At 35.9% G+C, this 27722-nt stretch overlaps 1 protein-coding gene and 1 pseudogene across 2 annotated transcripts; both read right to left on the reverse strand.

Moving 5' to 3' along the window:
- Nucleotides 1–6416: 6416 nt before the first annotated feature.
- On the reverse strand, nucleotides 6417–7358 carry LOC309866623 (olfactory receptor 4K13-like; the record flags this gene model as incomplete). Its single annotated transcript, XM_082734434.1, has 1 exon — nucleotides 6417–7358. The coding sequence occupies one exon, from the start codon at nucleotides 7356–7358 to the stop codon at nucleotides 6417–6419; it is 942 nt and encodes a 313-aa protein (XP_082590560.1).
- Nucleotides 7359–15186: 7828 nt separating this feature from the next.
- LOC309866624 (olfactory receptor 4N5-like) lies at nucleotides 15187–27458 on the reverse strand (annotated as a pseudogene). The gene is made up of 2 exons: nucleotides 27383–27458; nucleotides 15187–16104 (listed from the first exon to the last, which is right to left on the reverse strand). The product of its transcript is annotated as an olfactory receptor 4N5-like (transcript).
- Between the last annotated feature and the right edge of the window lie 264 nt (nucleotides 27459–27722).

Below are 27722 nucleotides of genomic sequence, written 5' to 3' on the forward strand. Positions count from 1 at the left end.
ACCTATTTGTCTCCATTATAAAGATTTATTATCATCATTGGTATTCTATTTCATGTAGTAATTGAGTCACGTACTATTTATGTGTAGTTTCAAAACAATGCAGTCTTCAGACTCAAAATATTAAAGGAAAAAAATCTTGAGAATTATTAAAGTAATTTTTATAGTTCAATAAGTAAAATTGGAAAATAATCAGCAAAAACCAATACTTGCTAATTTAGGATTTTTTGGAATTTCATGAGTCTCTTTATAAAATATATACAGCTAAGTGTACATATAGATGGATTCAAATATGTTATTATAGATGAAATCATTCAATATGACAATTTGTACATATGACCAAAGATGAAATATCTTTAAAATTTATTTTTTCTACTTAGAGACAAGTAGAAATAAATTGGAGAATGAAAAGAAAATTCTTCCTAACTTGAACCAATTAAACCTCAAATGGAAAATTTAAACTTTTGAGAGTGTAAATTATACAAATACAGTGAACTGAAACGAAATAAAAAATAATTGAATAAATGTGAATCAAAAAAAGCAAAGCCGACCACACTGAAAATTTTATTAAAAAAGAAAAATGAATCAAGCGTGGTTTGGTTTCTCTCTGGCAGGAATTTTGTCTGAGAATGGATAACCTGTGATTGGAGAGCCTAGATCTTTCTGTGACATTTATGTGACTTAAGGATGAAAAATTAGTGCCCTTTTTTCAACTTTGGTGGCCTGCCTAGGGAAAAAAATGCTATGAAATGTCCAATACTGAGTGTCTATATTTAGTAATAATGTCTTTTCTATACATTTACACAAAAGGGCTTAAACAGTGTATGTAGAAATATATACATAACTTTTAATAAAATAAGAGTTGTACAGTTTGTATTGATCCTGAGGGATTTTTTTATGAGTCTTTTTTTATGCGAGAGTTAAGTCATGTATAGTTTAGATAACCCATGCCTAAGTATTATTCACTCACCACAAAAAATGTTTGGAATGGAAAAATCAGACTTGCTGTCAGAATAACCATTATAAATATTTTTTAATTAAAAAGTTAACTTTTACACTTAATAGAAAAAGGCTCAGCGTTTAAGATGTACAAAGGGCTTTGTTCCATATAATGACCAAATTTAAAATATTAAAATTAATTGCTTTAAACGTAGGTAGAAAAAAGGCCAGTGTGTTTAGAAGAATAGGAAATAGTCCTTGGGTTCTAAAATTACCAAAGAGATTTATTAGCAGTGCAATTAGGTAATTATATTGAATGAAAGGTTAAATGACTTCAGTGAACAAAATAAGCGTACTTGGGGGAGGAAATTTTTTAAATTTATTTAAATTAATCATTTATCTTACTTATTTCATGTGTTTTCTGTATTGAAATAAATACGCAGTAATGTTGATAAGTAATATGAAATCAATGTTTCTTATTTTCTTAATATGAGACTTTATTATTTTATGTTTCAGACTTATCACGGATGCTATACTTAGCCAAGGAGGAACCTAATTTTTCCATTCTTTTAATATTCTAAATCATTTTGTATTTTTATCTCATAGTCATAACTAATTTGTTTATAATCCTAGAATACAAACTTGAACTATAAAACTGACCCCTCAAATCAGGAATGTGGCTCTTGTTCTTAGTGAAAGTAGATACATTGTAAAATTGCTAGTTGACCAAAATTATCTTTTACTGTTGCCCTCATGATCAGAATAATATTGTTTCATTCAGTTCTAAGTTTCTTATGAAACAACTCCTCCTTTATTAAAGTATACAATTGCAGTTTTTTGTTAGCACTGCCATTTAAACCTACCAGTTCTGAGGAGTGGCCTCTTCAAAGGTGTGCAGAAACAGTTAGATCCTGAATATATATTGTTTATCTTTTTTGCCTTCATGAATATACAGGACAATAATTTGCAGGTACCAAAAAAAAAAAAAAAAAAAAAAAAGGACAAGGACAAGAAACATAAATAAAATGCAGGCTGGTGATCAGTTCCCTAAAGGGAATTACTAAAATAAACATGGTGGTGTTCCCAAGAGTTCAGAACAAGGACTTCTCTCATTATTTAAGTGAATTGTAATTCTCCAAGTATATCAGCTACGTGAACTTTCTCTAGTAAGTGCTTTCCAGAAAAACCACTAACTCAAGTGTTTTGATAACCACATTTATACAAAATGATCTATCATAAATGATATACTTGAGGAAATTATTATTCTATTAATTAGGTTTCATCAATCTGAATACTTATAATTAGTAACTGAATGCAATTATTCAAGTAAAATTAAAGTAATCTACACTGAGCAAGGCTTATAAGGAAATTTATATACTAGAGACCAGTTTTGAGCAGGAAAAAAATCTTATTTTACCAGAGAAGGGGAGAGAACAGAGAGAGAGAGGAGAGAAAAAGAGCAAGTGAACCAGCACACACAAAGAATGAGCAAGGAGAGGCTTTCATCATGGTAAGCAATAAATGATGAGTTAGTGGAGTATAGCATTCAATGACCATTCTAAACATTTAGAATTCTTTAGTCCTTTACAATTATGTAGAATTTGATGATGACTCAAGACTATGAAAAGAAGATCATGGAGGCAACTATAGTAAAACTTTTATAGTAAAACAATATAGATAAATAAAATAAAGGCTAGCAGTGTGACAATGTACGGTTGTTCATGAGTTCATTTGCCACAGAATTATTTCTGTGTCCCTTGTATTATAGCTCTTCCATGTTTGTATAATTGGAATACTCTTGAAAAGTTTACAAGAAAGTAAGAGGAGTAAATGTATGATAAATGTGGTGCCACATTCATTTCCAAAGTCCATAGAAGACATTCCTAATAGGTTTCTCATTCTTTCTGACTGAGCCTAGGAATTTTTTTTAATTTAAATTCAATTTAGTGGGGCGCCTGGGTGGCTCAGTGGGTTAAAGCCTCTGCCTTCGGCTCAGGTCATGATCCCAGGGTCCTGGGATCGAGCCCCACATCGGGCTCTCTGCTCAGCAGGGAGCCTGCTTCCTCCTCTCTCTGCCTGCTTCTCTGCCTACTTGTGATCTCCATCTGCCAAATAAATAAATAAAATCTTTAAAAAAAAAATTCAATTTAGTTAACAGATTTTAAAATTTATTTTACCTATGCAGTCATTAGCAATTAGAATTGCCATGAAAAATAAGTTTTTAATACATATTTTTCTGGGGTGCCTGGGTGGCTCAGTGGGTTAAAGCCTTTGCCTTTGGCTCAGGTCATGATCCCAGAGTCCTGGGATCGAGTCCTGGGATTGAGTCCCGCATTGGGCTCTCTGCTCAGCAGGGAGCCTGCTTCCTCTTCTCTCTCTCTGCCTGCTTCTCTGCCTACCTGTGATCTCCATCTGTCAAATAAATAAATAAAATCTTTAAAAAAATATTTTGCTAAGGAGATATATGCCACAGTGTAGTGTGGCATTTGAGATGTTTGCAAGAAAGAAAAGGAGTCTTTAATACGGAAATTAGGAAGATAATATTAGACCAATATTGGATGTCCTGACTTGATTACCCAAATCATTGAATTTTTCAAAATAAAGTTGAACTGTTAGGAGTACATGGTCTAGTGCCAAACTCAAATAGGACAGATATACTTAAAAGGAAGAAAAAGGGATAAGAAGGGAAAATATGTAAGTTCGATATTCAAGGTAAATTTTAAAACTTTTGCACAGCAAAGGAAACCATCGGCAATATAAAAAAGGAACCTACTGACTGGGGAAAGATATTTGGGAGTGATATATCTAATAATGGGTTAATATCTAAAATACATAAAGAATATATATAAGTCAACACCAAAAAAATAAAAACAAAAAACAAACAAACAATCTGAATAAAAATGGACAAAGGTCCTCCATTGATATATTTTCCAAAGGAAGCCAAACAGATGGTCAACAGACTCATGCAAAGATGCCCAATATGATAATCATTAGGGAAGTGCAAATCAACCACAATGACAAACCACAATGACATATCATCCCCCTTACATTTGTCAGAATGTCTAGAATCACAAGACAAAACACAGTGTTGGTGAGGGTGTGGAAAATAAGGAACTCTTAAGTTATGTTGGTGGGAATATAATTGGTACAGCCACAAACAGAAACAGTATGGAGATTCCTCAAAAAATTAAAATAGAATTACAGTTTGATCCAGTAATTCACTGCTGGGTATTTAACCAAAGAAAATGAAAATGCTGATTTGAAAAGATATATGCACCACTACATTTATTGAAGCATTGTTCACAATAGCCAAGCTATGGAAGCAACCAGTGTTCATCACTAGATGAATGGGTAAGGTATACTATATATATATAGTGTATATATAGTATATATATATATACTATATATACACAATGATATATTACTCAGCCATAAAAAGAATGAAATACTGCATTTGCAACAACATGGATGAACCTAGAGGGTGTTATGTTAGGTGAAATGAGTCAGAGAAAAACAATTACCATATGACATCATGCATGTGTTGATAATATACAAATGAACAAAAAAACAAAAAGCAGAATTAGATATATAAATACAGAGAACAAACTGATGGTTGCCAGAGGTGAGGCAGTTGGGGGGACAGGAAGGTGAAGGTGAGTGGGAGATACAGGCTTTCAGTTATGGAAAGAAGAAGTCACAGGAATAAAAGTCACAGCATAAACAATATAGTCAATGATATTGTAATGGTGTTGTATGGTGACAGATGGAGTTATACTTCTGGTAATCATAGTAGCATAATACATAAAATTTCTCAAATCACTATGCTGTACACCTGAAACTAATGTAATGTGTGTGTGAACTATACTCAAAAGTTTTCATAATAAAACAAAATATTAAAATATTTTTAAACCTGAGACATTTAAAAATATATTAAAAAGACATCAAAAAAGCCATCTTGGTCCCCAAGATGTTAAAATAGCTTTAGGTTTTCTAATTGTCTTTGGAAGTCTTTATAGATTCCACAAACTCAATATTTGTATTATTAACAAATTCAGGCTTCCTGCCTTAAACAGTCCATTAATTCTTCCCTCTGCTTTCACTTTAGCTACATTATATTCTCTACTTAAGAGGACAGAGGTATACCATAATGTAATGTATGTTGGATCCCATTCCCCTTATTTTCAAAACACATTAGCGGCTTTACGTTGACAATAAAGAGGAATCTACTATGCCTGAAAGTTCTGGTTTTCCTTTCTATAAAATCTCAGCATAGATCTTCTCCCTTTTATTCATCAATCTTCACCAAAGTCTACCTTTAATACTTAACAAACTCTCACTTTACAGTGTCTGTTTACACTAAACCTTTTGTCTGGAAGGCTCTTTTCTTTGCTCAAATCTCTAATTCTGAAGTTTTTTTTTTTAACTGGTTTGTATGAATGCCTCCCTTTAAAGTGGTCTTCTGCAACCACCGCCCCTAACATAGATCCTTCCCCTTGGTTACTCTCTCCAGAACAGGAACCAGGTCTGTATCTATAACCATGTATCTATATTGCTTTGGACAATGATTGGTACCTAGTAAATATTTTTTTAATGTTTCATGAATGATGAAATTCAGTGGAAAAAGCATTGAGTGAGAGGGTCCTTAAGCCTCTGACTTCAGCTCAGGTCATGATCCCAGGCTTCTGGGATTAAGCCCTGCATCAGGCTCTCTGCTCAGAGGCTTCTCCCTCTTCCATTCTCCATGCTTGTATTCCCTCTCTTGCTGTCTCTCTCTCTCTCTCTTTCTTTCTCTCTGTTAAATAAATAAATTTTAAGAAATTAAGTGTCCATGTGATCTGGTAGAGCAAGCTACACTAAACAGTTCATGGTTTTAATTTTTAATATTTCAGTTGATATTGATTTTTTGAAAACTATCCAAGTACTCAGAGATATGTTGAAAATATTTATTTTAGGCATATTTTTACCTTCTACTAAATATGTAGTATACTGAGGCTATATAGTGAGAAAGTTACCCTCATTCAAATCACAATTCCTCTGTGAAGACCTCATATGGTTTGACAAATATTGACAGATATTTTAATACCTATTATGATACTAAATACAGTTTTAGGGAAAACATTGATGTTAAACACCATTTAATGTGTTGTCATACTAAATTTACCTATTTTTACATACTGAGCCATTAAAACTATATGAAATTTTTGTAGGAATATTTATAATTAGGTGTTTTAAACATTCAATTGGTTGCTTCCTTAAAAACCTGACAAGGAATTAATGAATTCATGTTTATTTATACATTGAATCTGTGTTAATGAATATTTTCCATTAAATTTTTAATAAAAGTGACATTAGTGGTTCTATGAATTTTGAGGGCAATAAATAGTATTTAACATTTTCATTGTAATTATTCCAATAAATATGTAAGACTCAAAACCCCCAAATAGCAGAGACCACAAATAATCAGTTGTTATAGACATTACTTAGGAAGTGAACCAGGAACCAAGATGCTGGCTGCTGAGTCTCTTAATGGCTGCTTTCATTTCCTGATTCCTCAGAGTATAAATAATTGGATTAAGGAGAGGAGTGATTATAGAGTAAAACACAGAAAGAAACTTATCTACAGAGTAACTACTGAATGGGAATGCATAGATGAAGATAGTGGGACCAAAGAAAAGTGTGACCACAGTGATATGAGCAGATAGTGTGGACACTGCCTTGGAGGATGCCCTAGAGGAGTGCTGCCAGATGGTGACCAGCATGACAATATAGGATATGAGCAAGAAAATGAAGCAGACCAGGGAGAGGAGTCCACTGTTTGCAATCACCAAGAGCTCTAGGATATAGGTATCAGTACAGGCAAGCTTGATGACCAGGGGAAGGTCACAGAAAATGCTGTCCACAACGTTGGGACCACAGAAAGGTAAACCTGCAGTGAAAACCATCTGGCTTGTGGTATGTATGAACCCAATTGCCCACGAGAGCAGTAGAAGTACAATGAGAGCCCTGTGATTCATGATGGTCTTATAGTGCAAGGGTTTACATATGGCAACATACCTATCCATGGCCATAGCTATCAGAAGAGACATCTCTCCACCCCCAAAGAAATGTACCAAAAACATCTGGGCCATGCAGCCCCATAAGGAGATGGTCTTGTGTTTTCTAAGGAAGTCTGCAATCACTTTGGGAGTTGTAGCAGAAGAAAGACACAGGTCAAAAAATGATAAATTTGCCAGAAAGAAATACATGGGGGAATGAAGACGGTTGTCAACTATTACAGAGATCACAATGAGGAGGTTTCCTACTATGATGGCTACATAGACAAGAAAGAAGATCGCAAAAAAGAGTATTTGAATTTCTTGAGAACTCGAAAGTCCGAGCAAGATGAACTCAGAAACACTTGATCTGTTGTTTGGGATATCCATTTATCCTTTTGCATGTTCGTCAGAGGTTGCCTAGAAGAAGAAAAAAACAGGGTGTCACAGGGACTCAGAAGTCAGTAAACCTGATCTTTACTTACATGCTGTCTCATATGTAGGCAAACAACCATTTTGGTTACATGATTACTTTGCAGGTATTTTGCAGGAGATATTTCATAGTACTGCATGACAGTAGAAAGTGTGGAGGGCATGGAGTCAAATAAGTGAAATGTGTGTGTTGGTTATAGGGGTAAGGTCAGTTAGACATTTGAGAAAACCTCTCCCTTCTTGTTCAGCTGCAAATCAGGCTGTATGTGAACATTTAACTTATTAGAATGATAGAAAACAGTTCTGGAAGGCATCAGCAAAGCAGATTTTTATCTTTCAGGAAGTCATTTACTGACACTTTTTTTTGTGAGACAGTCTCAGTATGCAGTAAAAAGTTTATCATATTAGGGGCACGTGGGTGGGCTCAATCACTTAAGCATCCAGCTCTTGGTTTCAGCTCAGGTCATGATATCATGAATAGATGAGCCCCTTGGAGGCTTGAGATGAATCCATGGAGACATCTTCAGATTTCTTCTCCCTCTCCCTCTGCTCATCCTCTCTCAAATAAATAAAATCTTAAAAAAAAAAAAAAGATTTGCCATATCAAATATTGCTGAAGTCACATAATCTGCATTATGCTTCCTGAACTGATTATAGCCCATGAACATACTGTAGATAGAAGTTTGCATGTATAAACACTTATAGCTGAGATTAAAGGCAATTACTGAGAAAGATTAAACTTTTTAGACTTGAATGACCAGATTGACTCTCAGAACTACATGTGCTCCTTTACATATTGCTTAACTCTTCAAGTGATTAGATATAAAGTGTATCCTATCTGTGCATGTTTATCCAGTTGTTGCAAAATTGAATTAAATATCTATTTTATCTGGTATCTGTTTTTAAGTCATATGTTTTCACATATGTAAGTGTATAGAAACATCTAAATCACTTTTGTTAAGACTAGTGAAGTTTACCATTGTAGTCTTGTTCCACTTAACTCCATTAGTGAGGGGTAAAGATATGTAAGGTGAATCACTGACATTTGTAAACATGGCTTTAAAAAATTTAAAATATGAGGGCCCCTGGGTGGCTCAGTCATTAAGCATCTACTTTCGGCTTAGGTCATGATCTCAGGGTCCTGGGATTGGGCCCCACATCAGGCTCTCTACTCAGCGGGAAGCCTGCTTCTCCCTCTCTCACTCCCCTTGCGTGTTCCTTCTCCCACTGTATCTCTTGCTGTCTATTAAATAGATAAAAGATCTCTTAAAAATTAAAATATAATGGATTGTTTGAATAGAGTGTCATCTTGGGTTACTTAGCTTCCTTGGACCTATCCTTTCTCACAGTTATTTCCTTTAAGTTCTTTTTACCTTTAACTTTGCTGAGATGGAAGAAGTCATAGGTATTATGTTACCAACTAAAGTGGATTCTTCTAAGCTAAATGAACTTTTAAAAAATACACACATGTCAGGGAAATATGTCAGTGCTTGATGTATACAAATTCACTTTTTAAAAACCTTCCTGTTTGCCTGATTGTAGCTCTTTCAAGTGTTATTCCAGGCTTGTTGTTCATCTCCAGTCCTTCCCTTGCTTTTATGAAAGCCTAGACTCAGGACTAATGCAGATTGTCAGAAAAGAAAATAGAATATACATGGTTTTGGGGTACATTTTAACTTTTGAGTTACACAGTTCAAATTTTTAAAAATATAGTCTATCTAGATAACTGTAATAACATTTAATCATATTTTCCTTTCTATGTATAGTTACTGTCACTAAGATGCACAGTTAATGTAAATGGCTCATAATCTTCCATTATGTTTGACACCATCATTAAGAGTATATAAAAACTTCCTTCTTTCACAAGGTAATAGAACTGAAAATAAAAATGTTTGTTAGTTCTCATTCACAGATATGAATATGTACTTCTTCTTTGTGCTTTATACCCTGCCTATAAGATAGCAATCTTACTTACCTAAGCTATAGCCCCTGGACCTTCTTTATTTGTCTGAAGTATGCAGTAAGTACATTTGCAGGTGCACATGGGTCTGGCAGAGATAGGGTCCTAGACAAGATGCTATCTCTAAATCTTTTTTTCTTAATGAGCATTTAACTATTTGGTCATTTTCAGAATGTTGCCATAGGAAAGTTGAATTTTCTCACATGTTTTTCTAATAATTACTAAGAAGTTAATGATAGCCTCAATATTTTATGAGTGGTGACATTCTGTGATTTTCAAAGCCATGAATCAGGCACTTTATCCTTGCATTTCTATTATTTATTTCTTTTAAAATAATTTCTAAAAACAACAAAGGAACGTTTTCTATATTTCTGCTGTAATTCAAAGAATGAGATCATTCAACCTGATAAGGCTGGTCAAACAATTTGAACATACTTAGATTTCTTTTCTCTGAAAATAATTTACTTAGTCTGGATTGCTGAATTATCTTAATTTCCAGCAATCATTGGTGTGGTGTTTCTGATTTTTGTAATTTTTTTCCAGTTGTAAGAAATCAGGTATGTTCAAGGTTAATTTTTCCCTTTCAGCTTTCCCTTTAGTTATCGTTTTGACATTTGTAATTAACATTTACGGACACATTTAAGGTTGTTAATGAAAATAATGAGATAGATGTGGTATGTAAGGTAAAGTAAAAGGTCAGGATTATGTAACCTACCGGTTTTCACTCGGACTTCAGAAGTAACATCAGTATGAAATAGAGTTTAATCATCCAGTGATTTTATTTTCTGCTCTGAAATTCAAAAGACAATAGTATATCAACGTATCCCTTGGTAGAAGGCACAGAGAAGAAAACTCATTTGATTGATTGTTTTAAATTCCTCAGAGACTGGTAGTAAATAAGTAATTGGGATTTTTAAATGCAGTTGTTTTTTTTTTTTTTTTGGAATCCATTAAATGCAGTTTTGATATGACAGAAATGAGACACCATTTTCCATCTATAAAATTGATAATACTTTAAAGACAATATTCAGTATTCAGGTAGGCAGTGGAAAGATAGGACTAGAGTTGAATTATGAGAAACTTGTATGACATTCATTCTTTTGTTGTAGTTTGTTTTCTACATTAAGCATTGATTAATGTGATATTTAGGAAAAATAAAAATATTCTGGATTATTTTAATTCAAAATTTTAGTAAGACTGAAATTTTCACATTTAAACTCTAGCTGGAATTTATTGATAAATCATGCGAGATAGGGGCCTGGGTGGCTCAGTGGGTTAAAGCCTCTGCCTTCAGCTCAGGTCATGATGCAGGGGTCCTGGGATGGAACCCCACATCAGGCTCTCTCCTCAGCAGGGAGCCAGCTTCTTTCTCTCTCTGCCTGCCTCTCTGCCTACTTGTGATCTCTGTCTGTCAAATAAATAAATAAATACATAAATATCTTAAAAAACTAATGTGAGATCATTTCTCATCTTTGCAATTAAATAACCATTCAACTAAGAATTTGTTTTGCTTTCTTTATAACCTTTTGAGTTTATTATGCCATTTTTTATAGATTTTTATTATTTATTTGACACAGAGAGAGAGATCACAAGTAGGTAGGGAGGTAGGTAGAGAGAGAGAGGGAAGCAGGCTCCCCGCCAAGCAGAGAGCCTGATGCGGGGCTTGGTCCCAGGACCCTGAGATCATAACCTGAGCCAAAAGCAGAGGCTTTAACCCACTGAACCACCCAGGCGCCCCTTATCATGCTTTCTTTATAACCTTTTGAATTTGTTACACTTTCTTTATAAGCTTTTAAATTTGCCAAGAGATCAGGTTCTTCTCCAGGTATGCTCATTTACTGTTTTGTTTTCCCTGATAATTTTTGAGGAGGTACTATGTATTTTACTACTCATTATGTTAACAGCATATTTAATGTATGGAAGGGCAAGTCTGCTCTCACTGCTTTATTCATTCACGGTTTTCTTGGATAGCTTCATATCTTTTAATTCTAAATAAAATAAACTTATTTTCTAAAGTTAAAACAAGTTCCAATGATATTTTGATAACACAGTATTAAACTTTTAAGAAAGATAGAAAAAATGAACAGAATTACAAGATTGAGTCTTTCATCAAGAAAGATTTTAATTCTGCCCCTTCCATGACACAATAAAATTTTTTCACCTTCATTATCAACTTTTTTTGTTAAATTTAATTTAACAAAAAAAACTTTGATGCTGTATGATCTTTTCTATGAGATAATTGATTTTAATTGCTATTGTTTCCTTTATATTTTATTTTATTTTAAAGATTTTATTTATTTATTTGACACAGAGAGAGAGATTATAAATAGGCAGAGAGGCAGGCAGAGAGAGGGGGAAGCAGGCTCCCTGCTGAGCAGAGAGCCCGATGTGGGACTCTATCCCAGGACCCTGAGATCATGACCTGAGCCGAAGGCCCACTGAGCCACCCAGGTGCCCCTGTCTCCTTTTTTAAAAATATTTAAGTTGTAAATGATATCATTGTAGAAATCTCAGTTGTAAATTTTTCCCAGTTAATTGTCTTCTTTTGGGGGGATTACTAATAAATTATCTATAAACATTAATAATATTTTTTCTAATATATTTCTTGTGCCTTATTTCATTAACTAGAGTTGTAGAGCAATATTAAACTAACAGTGATTATAACTGGCTATGGCAGTTTCCCAACCATGACCCTTCTTTCTTGAAAGAAAAAAAAAAAAAAAAGGCAGATTTTCTTGGAATCAGATGTCCACACTCCCATGGAGTATCCATCTATGTCCAAAAAGCTGCATCTCACTAGCCTGAGCCAATCAATTTTTCATTTTCCTCACCAGTGACTAGTTTAGCCATGAGGCTCAACTGTGTAGCAGAGACTGCAGAGTAACCTTCTCCCATTCTTCATTGGTAACTGACACCTGAATTCGTTAAATGACATTGTACAGCCTTCTTTGCAAGTAAAAGTGGTCAATAACATAAAAGTAAATAGTATTATCAGGAGGCTACTTGGTAAAAATTCTGTGTAGGGACTGACTTCTGGAAGAGTGATGCCCTTTGTTTCTCCCCACCTCCATATTTTCTCAGGTCTAATTGGGAAAGTGTTAGTTTTATACTAATGTTAAGTCCTGTAAATATTTATAGGCAAACACTTTCCATTAAACATGGTATATATATAAATAGAAGGAGTATAATTATTCTAGTGACAAGAAAGTTGAAATGCTAGCAGCAAATGTTCAAGGAAATGAAAGATGAATGTCAACTGGAAGCTACCCCCAGATCTAAGCTGGAAGGACAAGAGAAGACATCTCAAGGATGTAACCATATGTTCTATCTTCTTCTTCTCCTTTAACAAGTCTCCATAAAGATAGAGGCTTCATTCAACTCAAATTTATTATCTCGTATCTGTGTAGGTCCAAAATCTAACATTGGTCTCATTGTGATACAATCAGGTGGTTGGCAGGACAATATTCCTTACTGGAAGCTTTGAGAGAGGAACTGCTCCCAGGCTCATGTTGGCTATGGGCCAAATTTCATTCCAGGTGGTTGTAGAATAACATCTCTATTTTCTTACTGATATTTAGTCTGGGGTTGTTCTTGCAGTTTAGGCATTGCCTGTATTCATTGGTCATGTCTTCTTCCTCTTCAAAGCCAGAAACAGTACATTAAAGCTTCCTCAAGTCTCATCCTTCCTGTATTCCTTTTGCTTTCTCTGAATCCATGAAAGGTTCAATGCTTTTAAATACTCATGCATTAGATTAGTCCACCCAGATTATCCAGGATAATCTCCCCGTCTGAAGGTTTGTAAGCAATCATATCTGCAAAGGTCTTTTTGCATGTAAGATAACATATTCACAAGTTTCCTGATAAGTGTGTTGACTTCTTTGGGAGACCATTATTCTGGTTATAACAGCTACAATGCAAAAGTCAGAAGTGTTGTGGCTCATTTCAGTAGGAGAGCTAGAGCCATGGAAGTGTGGCTAAGTTTCAGAGTGAGCCACAGAAGTGCTGCAGATGTCTGGGCTAAGGCAGTGTGAGTGTGTTTGTGTGTGTGATTGTATTCTTTGTTGTCCTTTCCTCCTACCTCATGTTAATCTAACAGTGATACTCATTTGTAAGCATCTGGAGGTCAAGTGACCCAGAGTCCTTCAAATGAATTCTTCATGGATTAGGTAGCCTATGATACAGAGAATATTTTTAGAAATGAAAAGAATGGATTGAAAGGAAAATGGACAATCTGAGGGTTTTGAAGAGGCGGGGGGTGGAAGGTTGGGGGAACCAGGTGGTCAGTATTGGAGAGGGCATGGATTGCATGGAGCACTGGGTGTGGTGCAAAAACAATGAATACTGTTACATTGAAAATAAATTTAAAATTTTTTTTAAAAAAGGAAAATGGACATGTGATGGCATACATTGTTTTATTATTCAGTCTTTCTGGAATACAGGTGTGGTGTGTGGAATTTCTACAGGCATTTTATGACAAATCGTTTAACGAAGAGCATACACACAGGAGGTTTTCGAGTCTCTGGTGATACTGTAGTACTACTATACCAACATTGGACTAAGATACTATGATTTGTTTCACACTAGAAAATAACCCTCTATCTAACTTAACCATAACACTGTAATCATGGTTGATTACTAGCAGACCAGCAATGAGACAGAATGAGCACAAAAACCTCATTCTTTGAAGTGATAGGGTCCTGCCACATTTGTAAAGTATGCTGAGACATCAGCTTAAAAGTTAAAATATTGCATCTTATACTTCATTCACTATACCACTAAGAAGAAAACAATGTCTGGTAGTTCTCTCCAGGTTCTAGAGGCTGTATATTCTAATGTGTAAATATTACTGACACGAGGTTTCTAGTTTTTATGAACATAGTTCTGGAAAGGCATGTTAGTAGATACAGTAGAGAGTGAAAAGAGCCTTACTACTTAGGGCCATATGTCCGGGTAACTCCTACAGTATTAAAATCATATTGCCTTTATCAATCAAACCAAAAGAAAGCAGAAAATGTGAAACAATAGAAAGAAATATAAAACATTTGATAAGAAAACAGATTTTAATGCAATCATATCAATATTCCTATTACATGTTCCTCATTTTACAGGACCACTGTCATGCATTTACACACACACATATATAGACATATATGTGTATATAGAGATATGTATGACAGTGATCCTGTAAAATAAGCAACATACAAACATATACATACATACATGTATATGTGTGTGTGTGTGTGTGTGTGTGTAACAAGACATCATAATATTTTTTGTACTCAGTATTTAATGCATACTTATTTATGTATATCAACGTATTTGACAAGCTCCTACATTCTCTTTGTGGTCTAGAAATGTACCAGTTTATAAGATCTTTGTACCCTTATACTGGTCATCCTCTTTTTCTAGAATTTTCTGTCCGCATGTAATTCCAGGGGTGTGTCTTTCAAGTTGACTGGATATCAGCTAACCACTGCTCTAAAGACCTTGCTTAACAACCCAAAGCAAAGCAACTAGCATCTCCCAGTCAAACTCTATCATAACACTATTTTTTATTTTCTTCAGAGCACTATCTCTTTTGGATATTATAGCTTATTTTGAATTTAATAGTTTAAACTGTGTTTATCTACCTGAATATAACCCTAGGAGACCTGGAATCTTTCTGCCTTATTCACATAGCTAGAACAGTGCCTGAAAATTGCAAGTACTTAATAAATGCAGTATTTGCTAAAATGACTGAATGATTCAGTGCATTAATGTATAAGTGATTTAATCAATTCTAGCTGGATTTTCTCTTTTGTTGTTTGTCCCATTCTTCTATTTCATTCAGCAAACCATGTGATGACTCAACAACCTTCTCACGGAAGCTTTCACTTCCCTGTTGTGCAAACTATAAATCACAGGGTTCATCAAAGGAAAGATGACCAAGTGAAAGAGAGAAACCACTTGGTCAGCTGGGAAGGCTCTGAGTAGGCAAGTATAGATGAAGATGGCAGGTCCAAACATCAAAAACACAATGATAATGTGTGTGGAAAGAGCCTTATTCTTCCCTTCAGAGCAATGTCCCTGTGCATGGCAGAGGATGACTGCATAGGAGGCCAGAAGTCCCAGGATATACAGCAAGGTGAGCCGGCCACTGCTAGAGAACATCAGGAACTCCACCACAAAAGTGTCTGTGCAGGCCAGTTTGATGACCTGTGACACATCACAGAAGAAGTTATTCAGCTTGTTTGGACCACAAGGCAAACAGAGAATAGGACTACTTGTACTGGAATGAGTGAAGCCCCCAAGCCACAGAGCCAACAGCAAGACATAGCAGACTCTAGGGTTCATGACCATGGAATAGTGCAAAAGATGACAGGTGGTGTCGTGGTTAAAGGCCATCACAAGAAAGAACATCTCCCCTGTCCACAGAAAGTGCAAGAAAAAGAGCTGGGTGATGCAGCCTCTGTAGGAGATTGTTTTCTTCTCAGAGAGGAAGTCCACCAGCATCCTCAGAGCCACAATGAAGGAATAGGATGCATCAAGGAAAGCCAAATTGCCCATAAAGGAAGTAGAATGGGGCTTTGAGGCCAGGGTTTGATCTGATGGTGATAATCAAGAGGAAATTTCCATGAAGGATGATGAGTTAGAAAACTAAGACTAACATGAAGACTAGGAGTTGAGCATGTTGAGACTGGGTTAGACTGAGGAGGATGAATTCTGTCACCATCATGCTGTTCTCCCTCTCCACCTCTCCTCTGTCTGTAGGATAACAAAGTATTATCTGTTATAACCACCTTTTCATCTTTTCCATAGCTCTTCTCCAGGTAAATACATTTACCACATCCAACACTTGTGTAGCTGAAAAAAATGCATGTCCCATAAGTGCCTTATGTTTTGAGTTGACCCTTCTACCCTCCATTTCTTGACCCATCCCTAAGATTTTTTTTCATAATCATACTGTCATTCCCATTTAACCGTGTGCTTCTATATAATTACGCTCTTCTAGGACTCTGGGATACTTTGCTTGAAGAATAGTGGAAATTTCCTAATGAAAACAGAACTTAACCATTATTAAATTTGTTAGGTGTGTTGTTTTCTCAGTTAGCTGTGGCGCCTTGTCTCTAATGTTTAGGTTTGTTGCTGGGTTTTATCGCTTTTCTTCATTTCCATAGAGCAAAGTACTTTTGCAAGTGCTTCTTTCTTTGGCTCCTCTAGAATCCCTAGTTCTTGATTGTTATCTCTAAATCTTGTTTTCTAGATGTGTGCCTTATTTGTTCCTATCACATAGTTCTGCTTTGGTTTTCTTGTGCACCTTTGTTCCAAACTGGTTTAGGGTCTTTAACAAAAATCCTGTATTCTCCTCACATAGAGGTATCCCCGTAGGTACACACTTGGTTGGGTCCCAATCCTGAATCTGCTGTACACCCTGTTCTTAAAGACTAATGAATTCGAATACACTTTTATTTGTTTGTCATGTATCCATAACCTACTTTTCTCTTAGATCTCAGAATGATAGCCAGATGATATCCTGCCCACAAATATTTCCATGTAAAACTTATCAGAATATATAAAATATTTTAAATATCTTGACTAATCAAAGCATGGTTGAGCTGAAATTGGTCATGTAGAACATACAGTTTGACATACTCATTTGACAGATGAGAAAAATAAAGCAATTGCATTTCAGATTCTTAGTTTTGAAAAGAGATTTTTTAAATTATCATTCACAAGTGGTAAGAAAAATAAGAGGTGTGTATTCTTCATTTTAAACCAATGAGGATGTTAATAATTGGCATCCATCCATTGTTGTAATTTTATTTAGATCCTTAAATGGTCATAATATTGCTTGCATAAATATTTCCCCTTTTCAGGTTGTAATCTGGTCTAAGGAAGAATTCTACTTAGAATTATATTTGTGGTTATGTTATTGTACATTACTTTATTGCTATATATGTTTTTGTATATTCTTATAATTTAGAGACATTTTATAAGTAAATACTCATATTGTGATACTTGTTCATGTTTGACTATTGGCATGAATTATTTAAAACATGAAAGATTGCTTTTTGTAATGCAGTACTGTAATGGAGCATATAACTACATTTCTCTTGATTTTGAATTACATGTAATAGTAATTTTCTTTAAAGGACTATGGATATAATGGAATACAGTTTGACAGTAAAAAGGAATGACATATTGTGACATGCTACAAGATGTTTGAACTCAAACATTATTCTATGTGAAAGGAGCCAGTCACAAAGGACCATATCCTGTACAATTCAGTTTAAGAAAATCTGCAGACAAGGGTGCCTGGGTAGCTCAGTGGGTTAAGCCTCTGCCTTCGGCTCAGGTCATGATCTCAGAGTCCTGGGATTAAGCCCTGCCATCGGGCTCTCTGCTCAGCTCAGCAGGGAGCCTGCTTCCTCCTCTCTCTCTCTCTCTCTACCTCCCTTTCTGCCTGCTTGTGATCTCTGTCTGTCAAATAAATACATAAAATCTTAAAAAAAAGAAAGAAATAAATAAAATCTGCAGACAAGGCAAATTGATAGAGATGAGAAATAGAAGAGTGAGTGCCTAGGGCAGTAGGTGGAATGGGGAATGACTATAATATGAGTTTTCTTTTTGGGGTATATGAAAATGCTTTAAAATTTATCATGGTAATGTTTATCTATCCCTGAACATACACTTAAAACCCTTGAGTTATATATTTAAAATGGTAAATTTCATATGTTGATTATATTTCAATAAATATTTTTTTAAAAATTTATTTATTAGAGAGAGATAGAGCAAGGGGAGGGGCAGAGGGAGAGGGAGAATCTCAAGCAGACTCTGTGCTGAGTTTGGAGTGATATGTGTGGCTTCTTACAATGCTGATATCATGACCTGAGCCAAAATCAAGAGTTAGATGCTTAACAGACTGAGCCATTCAGGACCCCGAATTTTTTTTAAGTGCCATTAAAAGTGGTATGGAAGGGGGTAACTGGGTGGCTGAATTGGTTAAGCTTATGACTCTTGATTTCAGCTCAGGTCATAATATCAGGGTCTTGGGATTAAGCCTTAAATTGGGCTCCCTGCTCAGTAGGGAGTCTGCTTGTCTTGCTCTCCCTCTGCTCCTCTCCTTACTCATACTCTCTTTCTCTCTCTCTCTCTATCCCATATGTAACTAAACCTCAAAAGTGACATGGTACAGCCACTCTGGAAAATGGTATGTAGGTCCCTCAAGAAGATAAAAATAGAGCTACACTAAAACCCAGCAATGCACTATTAGGTATTTACCCTAAAGATACAAATGTAGTGATCTGAAGGGGAACCTCCACCCCAGTGTTCATAGCAGCGATGTCCACAGTAGCCAAACTGTGGAAGGAGTTGGGATGTCCATGGACAGATGAATGGGTGAAGAAGATGTGGCATATATAGACAATGGAATATTATTCAGCCATCAGAAAGGATGAATACTGATCATTTACACTTACATGGATGGAACTGGAGGTTCCTTTTCTAAGCAAAATAAGTCAGTCAGAGAAAGATAATTATATGGCTTCTCTCGTATATAGAACATCAGACACAGGACAGAGGATCAGAGGGTAGTGGAGGGAAAACTGAAGGGGAAGTCATCAGAGGGAGACAAACCATGAGAGACCTTTAACTCTAATAAACAGTAAGGCTTGCTGGAGGGGAAATGGGGGGGGGAGTGGAGTAATTGGGTGATGGGCATTAAGGAGGGCAAATGATGTGATGAGCACTGGATTTTATATGTAACTGATAAATTATTGAACACTATATCTGAAACTAATGTACTATATATTGGCTAATTGAGTTTAAATAAGGAAAAAAAGTGATGTGGAAAACTGGAGAAAGAAAACTTCCAGGTAGACATTTGACAGAAACTTTTAATAGCATTCCTAGGAGGAGAAGGTAGGAAGAGGAAAAAAAAAAAAAAAAAAAAAAAAAAGGAAGACTAAAGAAAAACCAATCTTTAAAAGTCTATTAGGAAACTCATGGGAAATTTAGGCAATATGCTGGTGTTTTAGGGAACACTTATCAGGAAATATCAGAACATATGTTCTGGGGCGCCTGGGTGGCTCAGTGGGTTAAGTCTCTGCCTTCTGCTCAGGTCATGATCTCAGGGTCCTGGGATCGAGCCCCATTTCAGGCCCTCTGCTCAGTGGAGAGCCTGCTTCCCCTCTATCTCTGCCTGCTTCTCTGCCTACCTATGGTCTCTCTCTCTGTCAAATAAATAACATCTTTAAAAAAAAAAAAACATATGTTCTATGTGATTAATAACATTTGTATCTAGCACCCAAATGTTATGCAAAAGGAATTTATAACACATGGGCACATATTTGTGCATGGGGATACTTATTCACATATATGTAAACACACAGATAGTAAGTCTAAGCAAGTTGAAATAGGAAAAAAAAAAGTCTTGAATGTCCTTCAGGTTAGCTTAGGAGTTTCTTTCTGTCTTTTATCCACCCACATACCTATTGGCCTCTGCATTTCTTTCTTACTCTCCCTATAGAAACCTGCTCTTAGGAAAGTGTTCGTAGCTCCTTCTGCCTAATTTTAGGTTTCTTGCTTTTTGAGTGCTCACTTACAGTTACTTCATGCTTCTCCGGGTTGACAATTGTAAGCCTCAGGGAGCATTCTGAAAGTTATAGTCTCCTACTCTTTCTCTGCTTTTATTTTTCTGGATCTACCTCTATTCCCTGTTAGTAACAGATGGAATTGCATACCATTCTTTAATCTATTTCTTCTGTTCTCATTTATATACCTTCTATTCCTGTGCTTCTCAAATTGTGCTCCTCACAGAGACTGAGAACAGAAATGCATCAGAGGAACATTACTCTGCATAAAATGAATTCCTGGGGAAAAGAAGCCCAAAACAGTGACTCTCACAGGGACCAGCATTTTGCTCTTGTTAGGACAAAGAAGTATTGTCAATGTAGGCCCAGATAGAGACCTGAATGTTTTCATCATCCCTAACCTTCCTTGTTATGTCAACTGGTGGAAAAACACGTGGATATTGAAGATGTGCAGGTGGAGAGGGGGCTCATATCCTCCCCTCTTTCTCAGAGTGCAGACACAGTATCCACAGCCCATGCTGAGGATGCCTGGATTTCAGCTGCCATCAGATCAGCTCCTGGAACCAGGTGTTTAGAGACTGATCACCTTCCTAGCTTCATTTCCTCTTGCTTCTTTTTTATTTTTCCCATTTGCCCATTCTCTTCCTGCTAGTTCTGTTTTATACACTCATTTTCTCAGTTACTTTTTACATTTGCCTTATCTTTTATTCCTTTATTTCCCTTGAAGCTTCTCTCCACCAACCTTTTGCTTTTCCTTCCTGATTGCTCTCTTTGTCATTCTCTTTCTCTCATTTGTCCACATTCTTTGAGTGTGAATTCATTTTCACTCTGTTTTGGGCATGTATTCTATCATTGTATTCAGTGCTTGTCTTTCCATTAATTCTGAAACAATAGATTGTTTTTCTCCAAGGTGGGGGAGCACAGTATGTGCTTCCTAGGTGTTCCATTCTAATGGATTTCTTTAAAATTCAATTAGCCAATTTATAGTGCATCATTAATTTCAGCTATAGAGTTCAGTAATTCATCAGTTCTGTATAACACCCAGTGCCAATGGATTCTTCTACAGATTGGAAAGCATGGCTTGCTCTTCACTGGTAAGAATTTGTCCTGAACATTACCTTTTTGAAATTTACTTAGTCTCACCCATTCATTAGTTAATTCACATTCTCAAATATTTTGTTTAACTCATATGATAAAAATAAAGTGACTTATCTTTGTGCTGTAAAGTAAATCTTAAAACCACCCCTCATGACATGGATTTATTTAATGAAATTTTGTAAATAAGTGTGGTTTCTGATATGATATTGATTCTCCTGTTTTAATTATTAAAATACATTCTTACCCATTACTATGAGTTTTGACAAATGTAGGTTAAGCTGAAGAACATAAAAAATATTTAATTGATACTACAGTTGATATCATACACAACTTTATTCACTTACACAAATTTCACCCAGACAACTAGTTATCAATTCAGTGGGATAACTGAATTGGATGATGGGAACCTCTATTGTCCTTTAATATTTTACAATTTTGGATAGTATCATGAATGGTACAGGAGGGATCCTTCTTTGGGAATTATTCCATCTTACTGAAGTCACTAGCTCTGCAATTTGGTAACCGTATAATCTTGGGCAAGTCATTTAGTCTTTTAAAATGTGAATTTTTAAAATCTATAAATAATAATATATCTGCTCTCTCTACTGTACAAACTGAATATAAAGATCAAATGAGATAATAGCCAAGATGCATCTATGCAAACTAACCTAAGAAAGCCCTTAGTAATTAGACAAATTCTAGTAAAAAATGCTAAGTGGATCTACTGTCAGGAGATTTATTTTATTTTTATTTATTTATTTTTTTTCTCACTGTGCTGGGGTTAATCCCAGAGATGGTGACTGTTTTAATCTGAGTCACTTCAGGGTAAATATTTGTGTTGTTTCAAGGAAGGCTGCAGTCTTCTAACCTAATTCAGCTAGGTTTTGTGAAACAAATTTTTCCTGTTTTAAGATCTTTAACTCAGGGCCTTATGTTAATGCATGCTGGGACCATATGCAGGAGAAGAATTTCATGCCAGCTGAGTGTGGAAACTAAGACGTTTGCACGTTTGTGAAGTCCATGAAATCTGTCTCTGGACTTGACCTGCCATTTGTGACTTGTGACTCCTAATTTTCTTCTCCCCTTATCTCTGATTTACCATGGAAGAAAATTTAGTCATTTGAATGATATGCAAAGGTAAATTCAAATGTGGAATCTCCCTAAGCAATTGACATTTTTAATTTTTTGTAATAATGCAATTAAAGACTTTAGTCCCCTTAATATAATACTATTCATGAGGAGTGCTGGTGGGAGGTATATTTTAGGGATAAGGTAGAAAGGGCTGTCTGAATTTAGATTAATCTTTCTTTTTCTGCAGATTAATTCTCTTCTGGTGCATTCTAAGGCAGCAGGAGTCCCAGACAGATAGTATGAATTTTTTTTTTCCTATTCTCCCTCCCAGTTTCTCCTTTTTGATTTGTTTTCAATTTTTATTTAATCGCTTCCAGGTTCATATTTTTGTTATATTTTTAAAATTATAAACTCTCACTATATTAAATTTAGAAAAAGCAACATGTTTTTCTTATACATGTATACATTCTTATATGAGTTACTAACATGCTTTTAAAAGTCTAAGAAAGTTTACCCAGAATCTTTCAGCTGCTTTAGAGAAATGTGTGCAAAAGTTTACAAGTTTCATGTATTTACCTTTATTAATAAGAAAAAGAATATAATGATTTATACATATTGGTTAGACTGAGTCTATAGGTTCAAAACTAAAATACTTTTTCAACTACTGACAACCCAACATGGATTTTTTTTTTAAAGATTTTTTCTTTATTTATCTGACAGAGATCACTAGTAGGCAGAGAGGCAGGCAGAGAGAGAGGAGGAAGCAGGCTCCCTGCAGAGCAGAGAGCAGGACCCTGGGATCATGACCTGAACGAAGGCAGAGGCTTAACCCACTGAGCCACCCAGGTGCCCCCCAACATGGATTTTTGATTCAAGATTTATTGCTAATCTTGCAACACTTTTCTTAAATTATTTCTTTCTTTTTAGTGTAACAGAATTCATTCTTTATGCACCACTCCCAGTGCTCCATGCAATCCGTGCCCTCCATAATACCCACTACCTGGCTCCCCTAAACTCCCATCCCTGCCCCTTCAAAACCCTCAGATTGTTTTTCAGAGTCCATAGTCTCTCATGGTTCATCTCCCCTTCAATTTCCCTCAACTCCCTTCTCTTCTCCATCTCCCCTTGTCCTCCATGCTATTTGTTATGCTCCACAAATAAGTGAAACCTTATGATAATTGACTCTCTCTGCCTGACTTATTTCACTCAGCATAATCTCCTCCAGTCCCGTCCATGTTGCTACAAAAGTTGGGTATTCATCCTTTCTGAGGAAGCATAATACTCCATAGTGTATATGGACCACATCTTCCTTATCCATTCATCTGTTGAAGGGTATCTTGGTTCCTTCCACAGTTTGGCAACCGTGGCCATTGCTGTTATAAACATTGGGGTACAGATGGCCCTTCTTTTCACCACATCTGTATATTTGGGCTAAATACCCAGTAGTGCAATTGCAGGGGAGCTCTATTTTTAATTTCTTGAGGAATCTCCACACTGTTCTCCAAAGTGGCTGCACCAACTTGCATTCTCATCAACAGTGTAAAAGGGTTCTCCTTTCTCCACATCCCCTACAACACATGTTATTTTCTGTCTTGCTAATGTTGGCCATTCTAACTGGTGTACAGTGGTATCTCAATGTGGTTTTAATTTGGATTTCCCTGATGGATAGTGATGATGAATTTTTTCACGTGTCTGATAGCCATTTCTATGTCTTCATTGCAGAAGTGTCTGTTCATGTCTTCTGTCCATTTTTTGATATGATTATCTGTTTTGTGTGTGTTGAGTTTAAGAAGTTCTTTATAGATCCTGGATATCAACCTTTTGTCTGTACTGTCATTTGCAAATATCTTCTCCCATTCCTTGGGTTGCCTCTTTGTTTTGTTGACTGTTTCCTTTGCTGTGCAGAAGCTTTTGATCTTGATGAAGTCCAAAACATTCATTTTTGCTTTTGTTTCCTTTGCCTTTGGAGACATATCTTGAAAGAAGTTGCTGTGGCTGATATTGAAGATGTTACTGCCTATGTTCTCCTCTAGGATTCTGATAGATTCCTGTCTCACGTTGAGGTCTTTTATCCATTTCAAGTTTATCTTTGTGTACAGTGTAAGAGAATGGTCGAGTTTCATTCTTCTGCATATAGCTGTCCAGTTTTCCCTTCACCATTTATTGAAGAGACTGTCTTTTTTCCACTGCATATTTTTCCCTGCTTTGTCAAAGTTTATTTGACCATAGAGTTGAGGATTCATATCTGGGCTCTCTACTCTGTTCCACTTGTCTGTGTGTCTGTTTTTATGCCAGTACCATGCTGTCTTGGTGATCACAGCTTTGTAATAAAGCTTGAAATCAGGTATGATTTCAATGTGATGCCCCCAGTTTTTTTTTTCCCCAACATTTCCTTAGCAATTCGGGGTCTCTTCTGGTTCCATACAAATTTTAGGATTATTTGCTCCAGCTCTTTGAAAAATACTGGTAAAATTTTGATCAAATGGCATTAAAAGTAAGAATGCTCTAGGCAGTATAGACATTTAAACAATGTTTATTCTTCCGATCCAACAGCATGGAATGGTCTTCCATCTTTTTGTGTCTTCTTCAATTTCTTTCATGAGTGTTCCATAGTTCCTCGAGTATAGATCCTTTACCTCTTTGGTTAGGTTTATTCCCAGGTATCTTACAGGTCTAGGTGCTATAGTCAATAGAATCAATTCTCTAATTTCTCTTTCTGTATTTTCATTGTTAGTGTATAAGAAAGCCACTGATTTCTGTACATAGACTTTGTATCCTGCCACGTTACTGAATTGCTGTATGAGTCCTAGTAGTTTGGGGATGGAGTCTTTGGGTTTTCTACATAAAGAATCATGTCATCTGCAAAGAGAGAGAGTTTGACTTCTTCATTGCCAATTTGGATACCTTTTATTTCTCTTTGTTGTCTGATTTCTGTTGCTAGGATTTCTAATATTATGTTGAACAAGAGTGGTGAGAGTGGGCATCCTTGTCGTGTTCCTGATCCCAACGGGAAGGCTATGAGCTTTTTCCCATTGAGGATGATATTTGCTGTGGGTTTTTCATTGTTAGATTTTAGGAAGATCAGGAGTATTCCCTCTATCCCTATACTCCAGCAGCTGTTCCTGATTAAAACAGTTCAGTTTCTCTTAAATACGAAGCATGACCAAATAGTTCAGCTCCTTAGGATTCCAGTGCTACTCTCAAACAAGGGGCTATCATCTTCCTTTTGATGAAAAAAGATTAATTGATCATTCCTGAATCATTCTTTAAATATATGTTCTCATGTTGGGACTTAGTAAATTCTGAAATATACTCTCTAATTTGTGATGCAATAGGGAATATGCTCTGGGATTTTATGGCTACCTTAAGCATGCAGGATGCATCTAATGGGAATTATTAGAATGTCAAGTAAAATTAGAAAAAGAATAAGACAAGAATATTTTAAGGATTAAAGAAATTCAAAACATGTGCCAGCTAAGACCCCACAAACTCATGGCAGCATTTATTTTTAATTTTCTTTTATTTTTTAAAGATTTTATTTATTTATTTGATAGCACAAGCAGGGGGAGTGGCAAGCAGAGGCAGAGGGAGACACAGACTCTCTGTGGAATGGGGAGCCAGATGTGGGGCTTGATCTCAGCACCCTGGGATCATGACCTGAGCTGAAGGCAGAGGCTTAACTGTCTGAGCCACCCATGCACCCCTCATGTCAGCATTTCAAATTTGACATTTTAACATTGACAGTGATAATGCAATGGCACACATGTTTACCAAGCATAATGAAATTAGTAAGCCTGGAGAGGTTATTCATTTAATTTGTTTATTAATTTAAGATTTTATTTTTAAATAGTCTCTACACCCAACACTGGCCTCAAACTTAACAACCCTGAGATCAAGAGTTGTTGCTCTACTGACTGAGCCAGCCAAGTCCCCACTGGGGAGGTTATTTTAGATCTTTCTTATATGATTCATGTTAGTGATGTTTGGTGTTTAAAAAGAGGTTAAGTAGTGTGACTAACTCAGTGGTATATGTTAGCATCTGTATATTTTGGCTGCAAAAGAGTTAGGTAGAAAGAAAGCATATTATGCTCAAAAAAGATTTTTCAGGAATAATTCTCCTTAAATAAGAGAATTTTAGGGTGTCTTAGAGACTACTTCTTTTAGGGAAATGCCCTTTGAAAGAAGAAATACTCTATTTGATCTTTTTATTTATAGTAACTCACTTTTTTGATATGCAATTCCTGTGTTCAGCCATAGCAAAATAAAGGTCTTTCTCTTTTCAACAAAAGAATATTACATAAAGAAAAAATACTTAATCATACAAAAATCCATTTAATTTAGTTTGTTTGTTATACATTAAAAGGGAAGATGGGATCAGTTTGAGTCATATTAAAACCAAGGTAACAAACTTAAATTTTACAAAGAAATACAATATAACAATCAAGTATACTTCCATTCAAATATGCCCAGTTCAGCCAGAGGTGTAGCAGGAAATAATGAAAATTGAAGAGGTAAAGGGGTGGAGATAATATTGTTTGCCATTCTCTAGAAGAATACCTCAAATATTCTAAGGAATATGGAAGAAAAATGAAAAGCGACACAAATCAAATGCTCTCTGGCAACTAAGTGTTCTTAGATAAGGTGAACAAAACCTGTAAGATTCTTGGAGATCCTATTTTCCAGCCAATATTCTACTAGGCATTGTCTCTAGTGTTTCTAAAGATTCGCCAGAAGGGCTTGGAGCCACATCATTGATTTATTCTTTATTCTGAAGTTATTTCTTTCATGAAGTTTCTTCTGTTTTTGCCAGTTGGAGGGACTGGCCTTGACCATCCATATTTTGTCTAAAATACTTTTTTTAAAGATTTTATTTATTTGATAGAGAAACAGCAAAAGAGGGAACATAAGCACGGTGAGTAGGAAAGGGAGAAGCAGGCTTCCTGCTGAGCAGGGAGCCCATGTGGAGCTAGATCTCAGAACCCCGCGATCATGACCTGAGCTGAAGGCAGACACTTAATGACTGAGCCACCCAGTCATCCCTAAAATCTTTTGAAAACAGATATAAGTATTTCTTCTTAGGATTTCTCTGTCTTCCTGTACTGTATCACACACAGGATTAAAATCCTCTGGTGCTGTCAACATTTTGTCTGCAATATTCTTGAGGCTTATTTTTAAGGATATTTATACATTTTCCATATTTAATCTGAAGACACTTGACCAAACATGTCACTATGATATGCAAGGGCCTTCTCTTTTCCATACTTCAATGTCAAATAACTCACTTGATACTCTGTCCCCTCTATCTCCTTGCTGACATTCAAAACTCTGCCTTTGCTGGTCCCAAAGCTGCTGCCACATGTTTTTGGTTTGCAGTATCCCAAATACAGGTACCTATCTCCATTTGTTACTTGTAACAGCAAAAAGATTACCCCATAACCTAGTAGTTTAAAACAATAATAATTTATTGTTTATTCATGATTCTGGAAATCAGGCAGTGTTTCAGCAGTGTTAACCAAGTCTTCTCCATGTTGTGTTGACTGGGGGCGCCTGGGTGGCTCAATGGGTTAAAGCCTCTGCCTTTGGCTCGGGTCATGATCCCAGGGTCCTAAGATTGAGCCCCAC

This window comes from Mustela nivalis (assembly GCF_964662115.1).
Source record: "Mustela nivalis genome assembly, chromosome: 6".
NCBI classification, from domain to species: Eukaryota; Metazoa; Chordata; class Mammalia; order Carnivora; family Mustelidae; genus Mustela; species Mustela nivalis.